Genomic DNA, 21123 nt, shown 5'->3' on the forward strand with positions numbered 1-21123 from the left:
AGCTCAAAGACTGTCCATATCCAAGGTAGGCTGTTTGTTCCATGATCTTCTTATTGTGCTTTCAGGAAATGCTTCAGACTGAAACATTTCCGCTGCATCTACTTTAAGCTAGCTAGTGACAGTTTACTCACTTGCTGAAAGAGCAGTGAGAAAGTCAAGCTTTTAGCCACATCTTATGTAAGATGGGTGACATTTCTTGGAAAGATATGAAGCCCGTGGATGTGCAGGGTTATATACAGTTGCTGCAATAGCATTAAAGGTTAACAAAGATGATAGCAAGGCTGGCTTCTTTGTGTTGCTCACGCTGCGGTGACAGATGCGGCAGGAGCACGGCCCACTGCAGGGCACCCTGTAAACAACTCTTGCGGAGGCATACGTCTGAACTCTGAAGGGCTGTAGAACAGAGAGAAAAAGGGATGGAGGGAACGTGACACACAAACACACACAAAGCCAGAGACAGTCACTGACACTGTTTTCTCTCTGACTGAGAGGAATAATGGGGAGATTTGATGGAAATGCAGATAGCAGAGGAAGGGTGAGAGGACGGGAGGACTTTGTCTCCACCAAACTCCCTGACTCCTCTTTTATTGTCTCTCAAGCCAAGTTTGAAAAAGTAATATTTTAACAGTGAGCTCAGGTAAAAGGTGAACTACATCTCTGGGTTGACATTTCTATTCTCTATTTCCTGTATATTTTTAGAGCAGGTGATGTGTCTTTGAAACGGCAGTGTTTAAAATATCCAGAACAATAAAGTATTAGGCCGTAAATAGGTCTGCATTTAATACGTTCTTCCTTTTAACACATTCATGATGGATATTGTTCACAAGTTTCACAGAGAAACTAAAGAGCAACCTTTCAGCATCAGCAACAACAAAAAAAACAACTTTCTGCATTAGCAACAAAAAAAAAAAAAAAACTTAGAGGCTATATGATTGTGTGCAGGACATGCTGAAGAAAAGCAAGCCCCCTTCCTCCAGGAGAGTTGAAATCCAGAATTTGTACCAATGCTACGCTGCAGGCCACACAACTCTGCCTGCCTGCGCCCTCCTAAGGTTCCTCCACAAGGAGCAGATGGAGCTCACGGCAAATGAAGAGACGGCGGAGAGTTTGATCGACAGATATGAGATTGAAGAGACAGGTGAGTGAAAGGTTAGTTGTGTATTACATCAGACTGCTTGCTATGGACAGAGAAACATGATTCTACTCTTTAAGGACTAAGGCGCTGATGCTAATTTAGTTCCAACAGGAGTTAAGGCCCAAGCTGTAGCAGTACCTGGCTGAGAATAATGTTTTGCCGTGAGCCCAGAAGCTGGTGGTTGAAATGATAAAAGGAAAACGGAAGATTCACACATGTAGCTCTGCGGGCTAATTCACACCATCACAAACAGAAATACTGGGAAAAACAACAATTTGAGGTGCACAACTAGTCTGTGCCATACATCCAAATATCAAGATATACTCTTCCTGCGCTTACTACATATTTATTTCAGTAAACTCAATTACCTGAGAAATGTGGTGCTCACGGTATAATTATTAGCAAGGGGGGCATTAAAACACATCTTTTACTCCAGCAGACAGTTTGATATGCCAACATATTTACATCTTTAATCTCATTCACAATAATTTCACAGAAACATCTGTTGCGGTACAGATTTGTTTGTTGGTCTTCACACTTTATTCCAGATTAATACGTCTCAACAGCCGTTGAATGGACATTTATCGTCCTAGGAAAATGAGTATAAACATTTTAGTGATCCCCTCGCTTTCCATTTAGTATCATAATCTAATTAGTTTATGAACAAATACTTTCATTTGTACATTTGTGTCTTCAGCCGTGTTACTAAACTGAGACTGTAAACGTTTTACCAGCTAAGCATGAATATACCTACAATTAAACCTACTAAACACAGCATATAAGCATGGCTCCAGACTCTCTGTCTTATTTCTGTTAGAGCCGGTGGTTATAGTCCTCTTTTTAAACTTTTTTTTAAGTCAGTTTTGACTGTCAGTTTTTATTCTACTCCTTCCTCCTCTTCCAGCCAGAGAAAGCAGGTCCATGACGTTCGAAGGCTTCCTCAGGTACATGGAGTCCAAAGACTGCTGTGTGTTCGACCAGGCCCACACATCGGTGTACCAAGACATGGACCAGCCTCTCACCAGTTACTTCATCTCCTCATCGCACAACACCTACTTGACTGGGGACCAGCTAGTAGGAAAGAGCCACCTGGATGCATATGTTTGGTAGGGAAAGGCAGAGAATGCTCTGCAGCATGGTGTTCTTATTTTTTATGAAGTAGCACTTTAAAAAAAGAAATAAAAAAAATACCACTGCCCAAGAAAGCGAGGTGCAAAGGTTATGAGGTAGTCAATTTTAAGTGAGGATGTGGTCGAAAAGAAGGCCACCAAGTTTTGTCTTTAATCAGTGAATCTAAAGTGCCAGCAATCTTTGCACATTATTGCATATATGCTGGAAATAAATGCACAGATAAAGTTTGAAGTTAAAGTTTATTTGGTTACTTTAAGTAGGAATAACTCAAAACGATTGATTAAACCAATTAAAAAACATATGGCTGAAGAACAGATCTAAAATGCCCTTCAGTACAAGATTATCCTCTCTCCCATTCTCTCTGAAACGACATGTTTCTTATCTGGATACTCTCTTTCCCTCTTGTTTCATTGACCCACACACATGTGCTGATGCAGACAGAGAAATTGCTGTGGCCCCTTTATGGGACAATGGAGGTGATTACAAAAGAGGCTGATGGCAGCAGAAGTGCAGTATTTATGGTTCCAGTGAAAGTGCTGAGTGCCCTGGCCGGCTGGTAGAGTGGAACCCTCCAACCCGGCGGCCTGGGAGCTCTGGTTTACTTAGATAATGAAACTGTGATCTCGAGAGGAAAACAAAGTGGCATGAGCAGGAGCCTGCTATTTAGAAATCCCACTAGCTCACAGGTGGGAGAGGGAAGAGAATGAAATGACCAGCTGTATTTGTTTGGTGGAGAAAAACACAATTCACAAGGGCCTATGTGTTTCTCTTGCAAAAGATGGTGAAACTAGTGCTTTAGCTTAAAACATGCATTCCTGACACATTTTACAGATTTTGTCTTTTAAATATTTCCCAAATTTCTAGACTATTTGTAATTGAATATACTTTGATTAAATGATTAAACATATTTTTGGACATAATAAGGACATTCATAGTTATCACTTTAAAAACTGTGTGATATTATCAGCTAATTGTGTCCTGGTGCTTTAGATGATTTAAAAACCAAAACAAAATAAAACTAATTCTAAATTAAGGGAAACATTTAAAAAAAATAATAATAATAATTTTTTAACCTCTGTCAGAGAGGACACTAGTCAATTAGCTTACTTAGCAAACAACAGCATTACAATAGAAGCAGAAGAAAGCTAGCCTAGCTCGCTCAAAAGTTCAAAAATACTTCTGAAAGCACCTCTAAATATGTAAACAGAAAGTGAATTTCCTCTTTATTTGCGCAGATTTGGCTACAGGTCACTTCATGCCTCATGTTTAATCTCCCCAAATAGCTAATAAAGCCTAATAACTGTTTTAGCAGTAGCATGCTAGCATGCTGTGTTTGTGGCTGCTCTTACTAGCTAATCTTCTTTTATTACCCTCTAGTTCTAGTTTCTTTTTTGAAAGTACATTTCTGAAGTTATTTTCTGTTCAGGCAAACTTTTTTATTACACACTTTTTTGTGTGAATAGCCTCAATTTATGGTGCCTCGGCTAAAGTGACTTTTATGTGTACAGATTTGATTCCTTCCAGCAAGGTGCTCTCAAGCACCTCTATAGATGTGTTCAAACAGAAAGTGAACTTTCACTGTATTTGTGCAAATTTAACCACAGTGCATCTCATGGCGTGTGTGTGTGTGTGTGTTTATTCATCACAAATAGCTGATGAACCAATTTGTCATTAGCTGTAGCTAGCTAGTATGCTGTGATTGTGGCAGCTGGTATTAGCGGATCATCTGTTATGTCCCTCCAGCCTCTTTCTTTTGACTTGTGTCTGACGTGTTGAGGAAGTAGATAAAAGAAACAGGAAACTGTGTTTGAAAGTGTTTGAAATGCCTCAATTAATATATATATTTACACCTATTTACTTCTTTCCATCAACTTGAACGATCTGCCTTACCCAGGGGGACAAAACAGTATCACACTGTCTTGTTTGTCTAATAGAAATGTAAAGACACCTTTGAACATGAAACACTAAGATGAAAAAAAATATGCATGGACTGGAGTTGTTTCACAAACACACAGATGCCTTATGCTGCTGCCATAATTTACATTTAAAACGGAAATAAACTGGCAGAGAAGCAGAACCGTTCCCCCCAGATTTAAAATGTCAGGAGAAAAAGGAGGATATACGTTTGCAACAGGGTTGTGAGAAAACATAACATTGCTATCGTGATTATTGGCCGTATCCCTACTGTGGAAGTGGTATCATTTCTGCCCACCATCAGCAGAAAGCAATATAATACTGAGACACATTCTGTAAATGTATAAATGCACGCGGTATGATTTTCATATAAAGTAAAGTACAGAAATGGAATCGGTTTTGAATGCGGTGAATATTGAGATCCATATAAATGTAGATACATGGTGGATTCAGTTATAATGTACTGATCGCACTAGTACGACAGCGGTTAATATTGGGTGACCTGTGGAAACTTGTATAGAGCTCAGTTTGTGCTTCAACTTTTAATTATAATATCTCATGCAGCATACTGTGTTTCTTACACATTTAGCACTACTCCGTGTGTACATATACAGTTAGGTCCAGATATGTTTGGACAGTGACGCAACATTTGTTTTTTTTTTATCTGTTTACCCAAACATGTTCAAGTTATATATATATATACATTGCCTAGCCAAAAAAAAAAAAGTCACCACCAAAAAAAGAAAAACGGTCCAATATTAACTCTAATATTTTGTTGGACCGCCTTTAGCAGTTTTTACAGCACACATTTGCAGTGGCATTGTTTTGATAAACTTTTGCAATGTCACAACATTTATTTCCATCCAGTGCTGCATTAATTTTTCACCAAGATCTTGTATTGATGATGGGAGAGTCTGACCACTGCACAAAGCCTTCTCCAGCACATCCCAAAAATGGAGTAAAGGTCTGGATTCTGTGGTGGCCAATCCATGTGTGAAAATTAAGTCTCATGCTCCCTGAACCACTCTTTCACAATTAGAGCCCCATGAATCCTGGCATTGTCATCTTGGAATATGCCCGTGCCATCAGGGAAGAAAAAATCCATTGATGGAATAACCTGGTCATTCAGTATATTCAGGTAGTCAGCTGACCTCATTCTTTGGGCACATAATGTTGCTGAACCTAGACCTGAGCAACTGCAGCAACCCCAGATCATAGCACTGCCCCCACAGGCTTGTACAGTAGGCACTAGGCATGATGGGTGCATCACTTCATCTGCCTCTCTTCTTACCCTGATGCCCCCATCACTCTGGAACAGGGTAAATCTGGACTCATCAGACCACATGACCTTCTTCCATTGCTTCAGAGTCCAATCTTTATGCTCCCTAGCAAATTGAAGCCTTTTTTCCCAGTTAGCCTCACTGATTAGTGGTTTTCTTGAGGCTACTCAGCTGTTCAGACCCAATCCCTTGAGTTCCCTTCACCCTCTACGTGTGGAAATGCTCTTACTTTTACTATTAAACATAGCCCTGAGTTCTACTGTTTTTTTTTTTTTCGTTTTGATTTCATCAAACGTTTAAGTGATCGCCGATCACCATCAATCGGGATTTTTTACCGACCACATTTCTTCCTCGAAGACGATGGTCAATTTTAGTAGTTTCTTCAATCTCCTTAGATGTTTTCTCTGCTTGATGCATGCCAATGATTTGACCCTTCTCAAACAGACTAACATCTTTTCCACGACTACAGGATGTGTCTTTAGACATGGTTGTTGAAGAAATGAGAAGCTACTCATTGCATCAGTTGGGGTTAAATAACTTGTTGCCAGGTGAAAGATAATCACCTGTGCAGTAATTATCCAATTTGCTTAGTTAAATCCAGGTGGTGACTTTTTTTCAGCCAGGCAGTGTATATAATAAATATAAGCTCTCTCACTTTTATTTTGAGGGTTTTCATGTCCAAATTGGAGGAAATGAATTACAGCTCTTTAATATGTAGTTTCCTCTTCTTCAAGGGAACAAATGTAATTGGACACTTGACTCAAAAGGTGTTTTATGGAATTTTTTTACCTTTTCTTCATCAGTTGAGCAGTTAAAAGGTCTGGATGGTGGCATTTGCATTGAGAGACACTTGGTCGATTATTGATTACTGATGACATGTCAGAAGACAGAGGTGAATTCTGAAGTGTATTGGTTATATGCTGTCTGCTCAGTTTCATACGAAAGGAGCAAAATTCATTGTTGGCGCTTCGCGATAGAGATTCATAATTACCCAAAACACACAGTAAAAGCAATCCAGGAGCTTTTGAAAGTCAAGCAAAGGACTATTCTGATCGGGCACACATTCCACTTGCTGAAGACAAAACAAAAAGCAGAAACACCCACGAACAAACAACTACTGAAGACCACTGCAGTACTGCCCAGACAAAGCATCACAAAGGAGAAAAGCCATTCTTTGGTGATGTCCATGGGTCCCAGGCTTAAGGCAGTCATTGCCTGAAAAAGCACTCTTGAAAAAATGAACATTTTATTTATGATTATGTCTAATTATACAGTATATGAATCCCTTAAAATAGGGGACTGTATAAAAATGGTTATAATTCCCACACATCTCCTCCAAATTCAATTGAACTACCCTGAAATTACAGCTGAGGGACTGCCCTTTAAGCCCATGTTCATTATAAAACTATAACTTGAATATGTTTTGTAAACAGCTAGTTTGTGTAGCTCAGTGTTGAAAAAAATATGTGGACCTAACTGTATCTGTGTATACATGTGGCTTTGTGTGCATGTGTGTGCCACAGCGCTCTGAGGAAAGGCTGCCGCTGTCTGGAGATTGACTGCTGGGATGGGCCAGATACGGAGCCTATAGTTTACCATGGCTACACCCTCACCACCAAGATACTCTTTAAGGATGTCATCGCCACTGTGGAGCAACATGCCTTCGAGGTAACAGCACACAATTTGTTACTCGATATGTATTTCTCTTGTTCCTAAGTGGTGCCCCAGGCATCTATCTCACCTCTGTAGGCGCCAGGAGTCCCTACTGAGCTGCATTTGCTCTAATTAATAACCGCTCTGATAGAAATGCCTTGGCAGCAAACTTTCTTTGATTTATCCGTTCAGGACACTCTCTGTGATGTCTGTGAGCGCTTTCGAGCCCGCAGAGAGAGAGCAGTCAGGTAAATTCAGGTTGATGCTAATTGTCGGAAATGGAGACTAAACTTCTGGTGTGATTATTCTTTAAGGTGTCTGCCTACCCAGTGATCCTGTCTTTGGAAAACCATTGCTGTCGGGAGCAGCAGGAGATCATGGCCCAGTACCTCATGTCTATCCTGGGGGATAAGCTGTTGACAGCTCCCCTGGATCATCCAACCACCGGAGACCTCCCGAGCCCGAATGTAAGCCTCAGAAGGAGTTTGGCCGTGTGAGTGGCAAATGAGAGGAGAAATCTGTGTTTAATGTTAGAGCGGCTGGCGCAGGCTGAGGAGTGATGGTGTTTGCATGTGTAAATCCTTATCGTCTGTCATAGTGCAGCAAAACAAGGAGAAAATGAGACCTTTTCGCCGCCACAGAGGGCCTCATTAGTCTCTTTCTGAGGATTCCTCATTCTCTCTCCTCCATCAGGAAGTGTATAGGGTGAATGGACGTCTGCATTTGCAAGCTTCTTTAATCTCCCAGAGAGTCACAAAATGTAATGTCATGTGGCTGATCGTGAGAAATGTTCATCACTTGAAGCATGTTGAGGCACTAGAGCTGATAGTTTAATTAGATTAGCCTTTTTGGGCTCCGTCTCAACTGTGCAGAGCATCTGTCTCAACTCGTTACGAGAGGATCGGCCTGAAAGACACAGACACAATCACTGCAGCCTACTGAATATGATGAGGGGGATGAAGGTTTTTTTTTTTTCAAGGATGAATGTGTGCTGCCTCACCACAGTCTCTTTGCTACCCCTGACTTCTACTGCTTTAGAATTTACAGCAAAAATGTTCTTATCCTTAGAGTGCATATTCCCCTATATCATTTTTTTTTTTTTTTATCTTTATGACTTGAAAAGTAGAGGGCTTACATACGAGCCTCAGCACTAACGCTTTCATCCTGACTATTAACCCCTACAACCAGAACACTGAATCAGTGATCATGTTTAACATTTGTGCAGCTTCATGCCCGGGTTACTGTCTAATAAAGAAAGCGGAAGTGTAGACTCTGAGGGGTTATCAAAATTTTACAAACTGTTTAACGAGTTGTCAGAGCTGCAGGAAGGATGGAAAAGCTGGTTGTCTTGGTTCCCTTTTTCCAATTATCCTGTATTATTTTCGAAATAATCCATAGTTAATTAACATGTTATCATGCTACTTTATTCTATTTTTACTGTCAGCATGACGCAAAGCTCCCCCCCAAGAACCGCATATGATATTCTAAATTGCATCAACATAAGCAAAGCCTCCATTTCAGCTCTGCAGACTGTGTAATTTTGTGTAACAGTGATAACCAGTGCCAGGGGAAGCTACGAAGCTTGTAATTTTTAGACTTCATGGTCTCTTACAGGTTGTTAAGCTGGCATATCTGTAATTATTTCGAATGTGTTGCCGGAGCATTCGGTGGCCCTGACTTCCGATCGTGGAGCTGGAGATGTCTCCAGACCATAATGTGTTTTTTTCCTGTTAGCGTATAGCTGCTCCTTGGTTAAAGGGAGCCCGAAAGACTCAGAATGATGAAATGCAGCAGTAGATGTGTGATTCTGTGACTTGATGTTCTTGCTTCATCAGTGTCTAGCCTTTTTATCTTCACTAACTTAACTGTCGCTCTGTAAACGTGACTCAGACAAATAGCATTTATTGTTTGAGGACGCAGGGACAGTTGAAAATGCGAAGTGTGTTGTGAATGTCCATAATTGCTTTCTGTTGCATTCATGTGTGAATTCATGCTGTACGTATGGGAACGCCAGGACCTGAAGTATAAGATCCTCATCAAGAATAAAAAGCTAAAAACTCAGATTAAGACAGAGGACACAGCAGGGCCAGAGGACAGTGCAGATGAGGGCGAGGACGATGAGGAGGAGGATGATGAGGAGGATGAGGCTCATCAAACAAAAGTGAGGTTCTGGTCTCCGAGAAAGGCAGGGTCAAAGAAGAAAGTAAGTCAGGGTTTTTTTTCAGTTAGATTAAAGATTTTTCCAAAATAGCTCGAACAGGTATAAATATTGAATGAGGACATAAAGTTTTAAACCTGCAGTTGCTTAAATTCCATCACTGTCTTTGACTTGTCCTCTCTGCCCCTAAACGTAACAAGCAGAAGAAGAAGGTGGTGATGGCCGAGGCTTTATCTGACCTGGTAATATACACAAGGTCTGTCAAGTTCATCAGCTTCAGTCACGCCAAGGACAATCAGAACTGCTACGAGAACACGTCTATGGCAGAGAAGAAGGCTCGCAAGCTAGCCAAAGCCTCAGGTATAAAACGATTGATCTGGAAGGAAGAAAGTCTTTGAAGTAATAAATAATGTGTATTATTAATTGTAAATATTACAAAGTATAATTTTGATGAGCCCAGAAAATTCACTTGATTTATCGCCACACTGAGCACTCTGTGCTCTTTGAATGAGAAATGCAATTATACCCAGGGCCATAAACCTCCATAATAGGGAAAGCATATTGGACGTGACTGATAGAACATAGGGGAGCACTTTTTGGGGAATAAAGCACGACAGCACAAGCCCAGAAAAAGTGTCTTGTGCTCTCTCTGCTGGGGAAATGAAAAGAGCCCACAGAGGTTCGAATCAACAGATAATCAGTGAAGCTGTCATCACGCCGCCGTGCTGGAGTATATTGGAGAAACAGATTGACGTAAAGAAATGAAATCTTTTCCTGCTGAGGAGGAATGACACTTTCCAGACACACAGCTACATTATGAGCTGGTTGACTTGGCTGGCAGGGACCAACATTCTCAGCTACGCCAGAGCTGTAAAAACCGTGTAGTTTTGTTAAGCCCTGCAGGAAAACTATACAGCTATAAATGATACACAGACAGAAGCTGTGCGCCAGTTTTTTAGTTGTCAGAATGAGGATAATTATACATACATACATACATTCCTAATCTGGAAAATTGGTTTCCAGTTGTTAGGTATTCCCTTTCCATTTGGCTAAAAGTAACAGTACATTCGGTGTGTCTTCCTTATAGGATCCTGTATATTTAGCTTGAATTAAATCAACTTGTCATAAAAAAAAAAAAAAAGATAATAAAATAGTTCTGCTCAGTGTTCCACTTTGAGCCATTCAGTGACAAACTGGATCTTTTTATAAGTGATAAGTGACCAAGTCCCCACACTTAAACCTCGCACCGCATGGCCACCGTGACTGAGTCAGACAGATTAAAATCTACAGCATCGTATAAATGACATTTGTCTGATTCAGCGGATGTGTTGATTAATGTGTGTGTCAGACGTTTGACCTTTGGCGGGTTCCGTGTCCTCCGTCTCAGGTCCAGATTTTGTCCAACACAACCAGAAGTTCCTCAGCAGGATTTACCCAGCAGGCTCCAGAACGTCGTCCTCCAACTACAACCCTCAGGAGTTTTGGAACGTCGGCTCGCAGCTTGGTGAGTGAGAAATTGCATCGTGGCAAACCTTTAACACACTTCCAGGAGCCTGCAGTCACTCACATGAAATTAGGAAGGCCACAGGAGTAATGAAAATGTTTGGAAAGCAGTTTATTAATTGGGTTAATCTAATAATAAATAAATAAATCATAAATATGAAAAACTAAACTGTGTTATTAATACATTTATTATATTACTAAATGTCACTAGAATACTGCAGCATGTCACTAGAATACTGCAACGTGTCATTAGAATACTGTAACGTGTCATTAGAATACTCCATGTCATTAGAATACTGCAGCACGTTATTGGAATACTGCACCACGTCATCAAGTACTCCAGCATGTCATTAGAATACTCCATGTCACTAGAATACTGCAGCATGTTACTGGAATACTGCAGCATGTCATCAAGTACTCCAGTATGTCATTTGAATACTCCAGCATGTCATCAGAATACTCCAATATGTCACTAGAATACTGCAGCACGTCATCAGAATACTCCAGCATGTCACTAGAATACTGCAGCGTGTCATTAGAATACTGCAGCATGTCATTAGAATACTCCAGCATGCCATTAGAATATTCCAGTATGTCATTAGAATACTGCAGAATGTCATTAGAATACTCCATTATGTCATCTCAATACTGCAGCACATCATCAGAATACTGCAGCACGTCATCAGAATACTGCAGCATGACATCAGAATATTGCAGCACGTCATCAGAATACTCCAGTATGTCACTAGAATACTCCAGAATGTCATTAGAATACTCCAGCACGTCATTAGAATACTCCAGCATGTCATCAGAATACTGCACCACGTTATTGGAATACTGCAACGTCATTAGAATATTCCATGTCACTAGAATACTGCAGCGCGTCATCAGCATACTCCAGTATGTCACTAGAATACTCCAGCATGTCATTAGAATACTGCAGCACGTCATTAGAATACTACACATCATCAGAATACTCCAGTATGTCACTAGAATACTTCAGCACGTCATTAGAATACTGCAGCATGTCTTTAGAATACTGCAGCATGTCATCGGAATACTGCAGGACATCATCGGAATACTGCAGCATGTCACTAGAATACTCCAGCATGTCATTAGAATACTGCAGCATGTCACTAGAATACTCCAGCATGTCATTAGAATACTGCAGCATGTCACTAGAATACTGCAGCGCGTCATCAGAATACTCCAGCATGTCATCAGAATACTGCACCACGTTATTGGAATACTGCAACGTCATTAGAATATTCCATGTCACTAGAATACTGCAGCACATCATCAGAATACTGCAGCGCATCATCAGCATACTCCAGTATGTCATTAGAATACTGCAACATGTCATCAGAATACTGCAACGCGTCATTAGAATACTCCATGCCATTAGAATACTCCATGTGATTAGAATACTGCAGCACATCATCGGAATACTGCAGCATGTTATTAGAATACTCCAGCATGTCATTAGAATACTGCAGCACGTCATCAGAATACTCCAGCATGTCACTAGAATATTCCATGATGTCATTAGAATACTGCAGTATGTCACTAGAATACTCCAGCATGTTATTACAATATTCCAGCATGTCATCAGAATACTCCAATATGTCACTAGAATACTCCAGCATGTCCCTAGAATACTGCAGCAAGTCTATAGAATACTCCACATCATCAGAATACTCTAGTATTTCAGTAGAATACTTCAGCACATCATTAGAATACTCCAGCATGTCTTTAGAATACTGCAGCACGTCATCACAATACTCCAGTATGTCACTAGAATACTCCAGAATGTCACTACAATACTGCAGCACGTCATTAGAATACTACACATCATCAGAATACTCCAGTATGTCACTAGAATACTCCAGTATGTCACTAGAATACTTCAGCACGTCATTACAATACTCCAGCATGTCATTAGAATACTGCAGCACATCATCAGAATACTCCAGCATGTCTTTAGAATACTCCAGCATGTCACTGGAATACTGCAGCACGCCATCGGAATACTGCAGCACATCATCAGAATACTGCAGCATGTTACTAGAATACTCCATCATGTCATTACAATACTGCAGCATGTCATCAGAATACTCCAGCATGTCACTAGAATATTCCAGGATGTCATTAGAATACTGCAGTATGTCACTAGAATACTCCAGCATGTTATTACAATATTCCAGCATGTCATCAGAATACTGCAGCACGTCATCAGAATACTCCAGCATGTCATCAGAATACTGCACCACGTTATTGGAATACTGCAACGTCATTAGAATATTCCATGTCACCAGAATGCTGCAGCATGTCACCAGAATACTGCTGCATGTCATCAGAATACTGCACCACGTTACTGGAATACTGCAACGTCATTAGAATATTCCATGTCACTAGAATACTGCAGCGCGCCATCAGAATACTGCAACGCGTCATCAGAATAGTGCAGCATGTCACTAGAATACTCCAGCATGTCATTAGAATACTCCAGCATGTCTTTAGAATACTGCAGCACGTCATCAGAATACTCCAGTATGTCACTAGAATACTCCAGAATGTCACTACAATACTGCAGCACGTCATTAGAATACTACACATCATCAGAATACTCCAGTATGTCACTAGAATACTCCAGTATGTCACTAGAATACTTCAGCACGTCATTAGAATACTCCAGCATGTCTTTAGAATACTGCAGCACATCATCGGAATACTGCAGCACATCATCAGAATACTCCAGCATGTCTTTAGAATACTCCAGCATGTCACTGGAATACTGCAGCACACCATCGGAATACTACAGCACATCATCAGAATACTGCAGCATGTTACTAGAATACTCCATCATGTCATTACAATACTGCAGCATGTCATCAGAATACTCCAGCATGTCACTAGAATACTCCAGCATGTTATTACAATATTCCAGCATGTCATCAGAATACTGCAGCACGTCATCAGAATACTCCAGCATGTCATCAGAATACTGCACCACGTTATTGGAATACTGCAACGTCATTAGAATATTCCATGTCACCAGAATGCTGCAGCATGTCACCAGAATACTGCTGCATGTCATCAGAATACTGCACCACGTTACTGGAATACTGCAACGTCATTAGAATATTCCATGTCACTAGAATACTGCAGCGCGCCATCAGAATACTGCAACGCGTCATCAGAATAGTGCAGCATGTCACTAGAATACTGCAGCACGTCATAAGAATACTGCAACGTGTCATAAGAATACTCCATGTTATTAGAATACTGCAGCGCGTCATCAGAATACTTCAGCATGTCACTAGAATACTCCACGTCATTAGAATACTCCATGTCATTAGAATGCTGCTGCACGTCATCAGAATACTCCAGTATGTCCTTAGAATACTGCTGCACATCATCGGAATACTGCAGCATGTTACTAGAATACTCCAGCATGTCATTTGAATACTGCAGCACGTCATCACAATACTACAGCACGTCATCAGAATACTCCAGTATGTCTTTAGAATATTGCACCATGTCACTAGAATACTTCAGCACGTCATTAGAATACTCCAGCATGTCTTTAGAATATTGCACCATGTCACTAGAATACTGCAGTGTGTCATTAGAATACTCCAGCATGTCATTAGAATACTTCAGCACGTCATTAGAATACTCCAGCATGTCTTTAGAATACTGCAGCATGTCACTAGAATACTGCAGCGCGTCATTAAAATACTCCATGTCATTAGAATACTGCAGCACGTCATCAAAATACTCCAGCATGCCACTAGAATACTGCAGTATGTCATTAGAACACTGCAGTATGTCATTAGAATACTCTGTCATGTCATCTCAATACTGCAGCATGTTATTAGAATACTGCAACGTGTCATTAGAATACTGCAACGTGTCATTAGAATACTCCAGCACGTCATCAGAATACTGCAGCATGTTATTAGAATACTGCAACGTGTCATTAGAATACTGCAACGTGTCATTAGAATACTCCAGCACGTCATCAGAATATTGCATGTCACTAGAATCCTGCACAAAGGCGTCTCTTGGGAAGTGAGCCACTCAAGCATGTGAAGTAACGCTATGAGCATGAAGCTACAGCCACTGTAAAATGGACGCTGATGAAGTTGATTAAGTTCCTGTACTTAGCAAGGACTGTGCACAGTTAGTCTGTCTGGAGAAAGCTACTTACATTAAAATAGAGCAAGGGCACCATCCCACAGCCATCTGAAATAATAAATCTGATCAAAGTTTTACAAGAACAGCTCATTGAGAGTAGTATGTAGCTGCAGATGCCCTGTAAGATAGTTTAGCTCCTTTAATCTCTAAGTAACATTAGTAATTGTGTGTGTTAGCATTTTCTCACATAATTTATAAACCCTGTATGATCTATTGAGAGTGGCCAATTACTCAAGGAAGTTTTCTCTCAGGCAATGTTACATCCAGCACTAGTATGTTTCACCATTTACGTTGGCCACTGACATCCACCTGTAGAATGGGAAGATTTTTACAAGGAGTGCTAACATTGTGTCTACAGCAGCAACATTGACAAGGCTTCATGCTGACATATATACATTTTGTTACTATTAATCTGCCTCCTGAGTGCAGGCATCGTAGATTATCTCAAAATGGCAATAATCCGCCCGATTAGACAGATTAATCAGTCGACCTCTAATCAAAACCCCAAACCTCATTTATATGCTTGAATATCTGAAAGTCAGCAGTGTCACCAGGAATCCAAACGTTTTTGACACACAGAACGACCACTGCCATCCACTACATTCCAGAAGTTACATTGTCAAACTTCAAAGGGAACAACCCATCCAAGTGTCCCGTTGATTAACAGTGAAAAGAACATTTCATTCCGGTCCACAGCCTGACCACCTCATCTGGCTTTTCCCTGGAGCGAGTCTTCTCCCGGCTCTTATCACAGCGCTTCTAAATTGATTTGCACCATCGCAAATGTATTTTTTTTTCTTCCCGTTAAACTACGGCTCGGTCAGAGCTGAGCTTTTTTCACACCTATTTCTCAAGCATTGTCCTTGTATCCGTATAACATATCTTTCTTGCCCCAAAGTAAATGTGATTTTTAAAAAAAAATAACAATCTTCATGTCTACCAGCCTTCCAATAGTTCATGATTCACCCATGAGCCTAACGCAACAACCCTGATCTGCCTGACAGTCTTGGCCAGTGTTCCTGTCACTCTGTCTGTCTGTACACATCCTCCTCATCCGTCTCCATCAGTCAGTCAGGCCCCAACACGGAGCCCTGCCGTTCGCTGAGCCGAATGCGTACGTGCTGTGATGGCAGCTGTGCAGATGCTGATCTGTACTTTTCACAGTTGCAGGAGACTGGAATCAGTTGTGGTCGGATGAACTAAACACTGGACCGCATCCACTGGACCTCTGTGACACACACACAGGGAAAGCGTGTGAAAAGATGCAGTTCAAGATGTTGGTTCAGACAAAAATAAACATGTTTCTTTGCATTATTTATTCGTCTGACTCACTACTAGCCAGACATCATTCAGATCTGTTGGCACGATTTCATCTGCGTCTGTCTTTATCCGGCAAACTCTTCAGGTCTAAAATGTGTAGTCACTGGTGATGCTGAAGGCATGGCGTAAGCAGTGCACATGTCAGCACAGAGCTTTGCACAGCTCAAAAACCAGCTACACAGCCAGCCATTGCACAGTTGGTGACTTTCAGTGTCTCCCTGATGCAATGTACGGCATTGTTGCAGAAACATTTCAAGTCATTGTATAATTTAACTCTCTCCTGAAAGATGAAAAAGAGCTTTGGAAATAGAAGGTATGCAGGGATCAGCTCATGCTACTTGTTTCATTTGAACACGCTTAAGGCACTCTTGGTTTTGTTCCTATTTCTATTTTTTTTTTTCATTGTGTTTTACAGTGGCTCTCAATTTCCAATCTCTGGGCTTGCCTATGGACCTTAATGATGGCCGTTTCCAGGACAACGGGGGCTGTGGATACGTCCTAAAGCCAGCGGTACTCTTGTCCAGTCAGAGGAGCTTTGATCCCGGCTGCAGCCGGCACAGCTTCAAACCCACACACCTGCTGCTTAAGGTACAGATATGGAGCACCAAAAACTGAATAATCCACTCATGGTGGATTTATGTATTAAGGTGCAATGTTACAGGACTGACCGTGGGCATGTATGTGTGTATGTCTGTGCCTTACAATCTAGGACATTGTGCAGCAGAGCTCATCTTACTCTTTGCCTCCAGATACACACTTTCCTGCCGGATGCCGTGAACTAACAACAATGTAAAACTCCCTGAGAGTGTCTGTTTAATTAGATTATCTCCCTCAGAAAGTAAAGGGAAAGGAGAAGCGGGGATGATCTAATGCAATTAGGCCCAGGGTCCAATTAATAAATCATCCCTTTTCCATTATTTTAAGCTTCTTGGGGGACGGTAATAGCAGCAGTTGCAATGTAAATTATCTAAGCCACATGGGAAGACTGAAGGAAGCTGTTCAGAACACAGTCACATCTTATTATTGAACCCACAAGGACAACACACCTGCTGCTTTTGCATACAAACTCCAGGTAGAGGGATCATTTGTTCCAGTGTGTTGCTTTAAAAAGATTAGAGACAGCATACATAGCTACTAGCGATGAGCCATAGCCATACTTAAAGGCTTCCAAACACTTTACTCCCTTAACTTCTGTTTTAACCACATAGATTTCAGATATCTGTCTGTCACAGCAGTGTTTCTTTGCAGAAACATGATCCCTAATCTAAAACCTTATGCAATCAGCTTCAAGTGTCCAGAAGGGTGCTTTGTGTTTTGCACTAATTCTCAAATTTCTGTCTGCCTTCATACAAAACAAAGAGGATGACCATTCTAAACTTTACATCCCATCACTGTGAACATTTTGGCTAAATGTAGCATTTGAAAGCACATCCAGACTGGCAATAGAAGCCTCGTCTTGTTTTTGGTTGTTTCATTTTTGTTGTCCATTGCCAATATGTTGTTTTATTTATTTTTTTCTAATAGATTCAATCTGTTACTTTGATGCCCAGTCACAGAGTACGGCTCCATTATACAGAAGGAGATTATATTTGATCACAAGACAGTTTATGAGGATGTATGGACTCTCACAAGCTGAACAAAAGCACATCAGACATCGCCTTCTAATAGAATATTCACGCGCGCACACATCCCCGGCACGATGCATTAAATATAAATGTGATGTGCTCGGTTTTTGGGTGCCCGGGGAAAAAGCCCTACCTTTATTTATTCACATCATCACTCTGTACTATTTGATTCACCTTAGGGAAAATCCTGAAATCTCGACTCGTCTCTCAACTTGTGAATCAGACTCATGAGTTACATCTAGTGTTGTAACTTAAGTAACAGCGGGTTTTCAATCTTTCCACAATAAATTATTCATCTTCTAGGGGAAAACAATATTTCTCCTTGAGCGTCCATGAGTCTATTTACCATAAAACTGTCAACTTTAAGGAACGGGAATTGTGGACTCACAAGGATGGGGTTTCATTGTGACTGTGAATGAGCACAAATCAGGGTAGCATGACTTGCGTAGAGGAAAGAGACTGTAATTTTGGGCCGGACACTGTAAAGCTCCATCAGTGCCAAGCGGGGCATGTCGTGATAAGTACATGCAGGTTTGTCTTTGATCAGGACCAGGGAAGGGGAGGCTCAGTATGAGAGGCCTGCAGATAAGCCTCCTTTCTCCAGACTAGTGTAATTACAGCCCTCACCCCTCTTCTCACCCCTGCTTTTACTGCCTCTGATGATTTCTCTTCTACTCCCAAATATTTAATGTTCATCTCTGGTGAAAATGACTCCTCCTCTTGCATCTGTGTGTGTGTGTGTGTCTGCAGGTGATCAGTGGGTCCAACCTACCTGTCCCAAGGAGCGGCAAAACTCTGGACCCCTTTGTCAGAGTGGAGATTCATGGGATTTCCTCCGACTTGCGAAGACAGAACACGCATACTGTCAAAAACAACTGTAAGTACTGCAACACAAACTGTAGGAAATCTAATCAGAAATCTATTGGAGCTTGTGAGCCATATTTGTTCTTCATGCAGCCGGACACTGCATTGACAGTTTCACCACTAAAAAAAAAGCCAAATTCTGTTTAGTAGGAGAGGAAGAACCAGAAGAGTCTACATCCATGCTCATTTCACAACGAGAATTTCTAAATGCTAACATCAACCCGCTAACATACTCCCTATGGAGTAGCATCGTGATGTTTAGCAGTCTTTGGCACGGAATCCAGACCAAGTTTCCACCACAAAAACATTGTAGGTGGGGAACTACTTTTTTTTTTTGTGGTGGAAAGTTGGTCTAGTCGCACGGCTAAGTGATTACGCCACAGCACAGATCTGCAGGTCAAATCATTCGCTTTATATGTTGGTGGACAGATAACAGCATGTATTCATGCATGGCATGGCATTTGACTTTGATACTCTGATTGTTCGTAGGACTATCCAATTGTGCGCAGAGGTATTTTTTTCCTCTGTATCGGTTGAAAGACGCCCCAAATGAAATCCAAAAAGATAGTTACCAAACTCATATTCGGATAATATTTCTAGCTACGCCTGGCTGTACCATCTTAAGTTCTCATGTTGCATGCTAACATGCTAATAGGCACCGGGAATTCCTTTTGCTTACTGGTACTTAATATGCACCGACCTCCAGGGCTGAAAAAAATGCAGTCTACACAGAAGTGCAGAAAACAGCAGTTCCTCAAATTGCCTCTTGGGGCTCCTGAAACAGAAATGAAGATGTTTACAACCTGGTACAAAAATGGCTTTGGTCGAGATAATTTCCCAACTGTACAAAAGGTGACTCTTTATGTTAAGGGCGTTTAGTGACAAATAGGTGCCTTCGCAGGTTTCTAGCTCTCTGCCTATATCTCCACTCACGCTCCACCACTTTCACCGCTTTGAAATTTAATCTGTAACAACCTCTGTTAGGTTCCCTCAGTGTCAGGGCACAAGACGAGCTTAGCCTGTGTGTGGCTTAAGCTTTGAACCCTCACAAGTGACATCATGAATAACGTGTCTTAAAAGTTTTCAAAGAAAGGCTTTTCTGATAATAATAATATTGTAAATTTGTGCGATATTTTAAACCTGCTATAACTTTTTAGCCACATGGGGGCAGCAGAAACAAGTAACACATTTCTCTGTCGATATAATGAAACCTGAAAGACTCAACCAAAAAGTTCTCCTGCATAGATGAGGGGAACTGTAGAGTCGGATGATCATTTTCTGTGGTCTATCATGATGAGGGACTTGTTTCATATACTGTACAAGCGGTCATGTGATTCATTGCATATATACTGTACGAATATGCTTTAGAGACACTTAAATCTAAAGATTACAGCTCTTCCGATTGCAGCTCTGAGCCCTCACTGGGATGCCGACATGAACTTCAACATCAGCGGCCCTGAGCTCTGCCTCGTCCGCTTCTGTGTCCGAGATCAGACCGGCCTTCTCAGCAGTGAGTTTGTGGCCCAGTACACCCTGCCCTTCACCAGCCTGAAGAAAGGTGAGCCATGAGGCAGAAAGAGCGAGCTGAATTATATCGGGTGGCTTTGTGGGCCATCATTGTATTTCCCCAGCACTCGCCATGTCAGCATTACTGAAGGTCTCTGCTCTGTGGTTGAGTTTTTTATGTTCACGGCCTTGTTATTCTGTGTGACGCTCGTGTTTTTAGCAGATATACATACATTTCCTTTATCGCCTCCCTTTGCTTTCCACCTCCAGGCTACCGCTGGGTGCCTCTCCGGTCCAGAGACGGATGCAGTCTGGATCCAGCCTCCCTCTTCGTCTTTGTCTGGTATTCCTAAAAACAGCTCTCCGTATCCAACTCTCTCTCGCTCACACACACATACACCTTGCCAACAGAGATGCGTGGCTGATGCAGCAACAACAAAAATATATAAATAAATTTTGAGAAAAAACAATCTCCTCAGATATAAATACCAGTTTTATTATCAGAAAATAAATGCGCTTTTTATAGTGCCTGCTCTCTGAGCTGCAGAAAAAAAACAGAAGGTTCCAGCAAAGCAAATACTTTTTGCATCCTTCAAGTAATAGAGAACTCCCTGTAGTAACATATTAGATCATTAGTAAGCAATCAGAAGTAAGTGATGCAAGTATTGTACTAGAGTTGATCACACAAGGTCTTCTGCACATCTGCAAGTTTATTTTTTTTAAATTAATCATCAGCTCCAAAACAATAGATGCAACTCTTATATTATATTACAGTATATTATGATGTGTGATGCATTCATTCATTAATACTCCATGAACACAACTATTACAAAG

The 21123-nt window shown here is 41.1% G+C and overlaps 1 protein-coding gene across 1 annotated transcript; it reads left to right on the plus strand.

Moving 5' to 3' along the window:
• Positions 1-945: 945 nt before the first annotated feature.
• Positions 946-20679, plus strand: LOC311495302 (1-phosphatidylinositol 4,5-bisphosphate phosphodiesterase zeta-1-like; the record flags this gene model as incomplete). The annotated part of the gene is made up of 11 exons (XM_084554700.1): positions 946-1138; positions 2040-2241; positions 6984-7128; positions 7428-7580; positions 9128-9316; positions 9475-9631; positions 10659-10775; positions 16710-16882; positions 18670-18796; positions 20192-20341; positions 20560-20679. 11 exons carry the CDS (start codon positions 946-948, stop codon positions 20640-20642), a joined length of 1689 nt encoding a protein of 562 aa, XP_084410826.1. The 3' UTR covers positions 20643-20679.
• Between the last annotated feature and the right edge of the window lie 444 nt (positions 20680-21123).

This window comes from Chelon labrosus (genome assembly GCF_963514085.1).
Source record: "Chelon labrosus genome assembly, chromosome: 11".
Taxonomy (NCBI): Eukaryota; Metazoa; Chordata; class Actinopteri; order Mugiliformes; family Mugilidae; genus Chelon; species Chelon labrosus.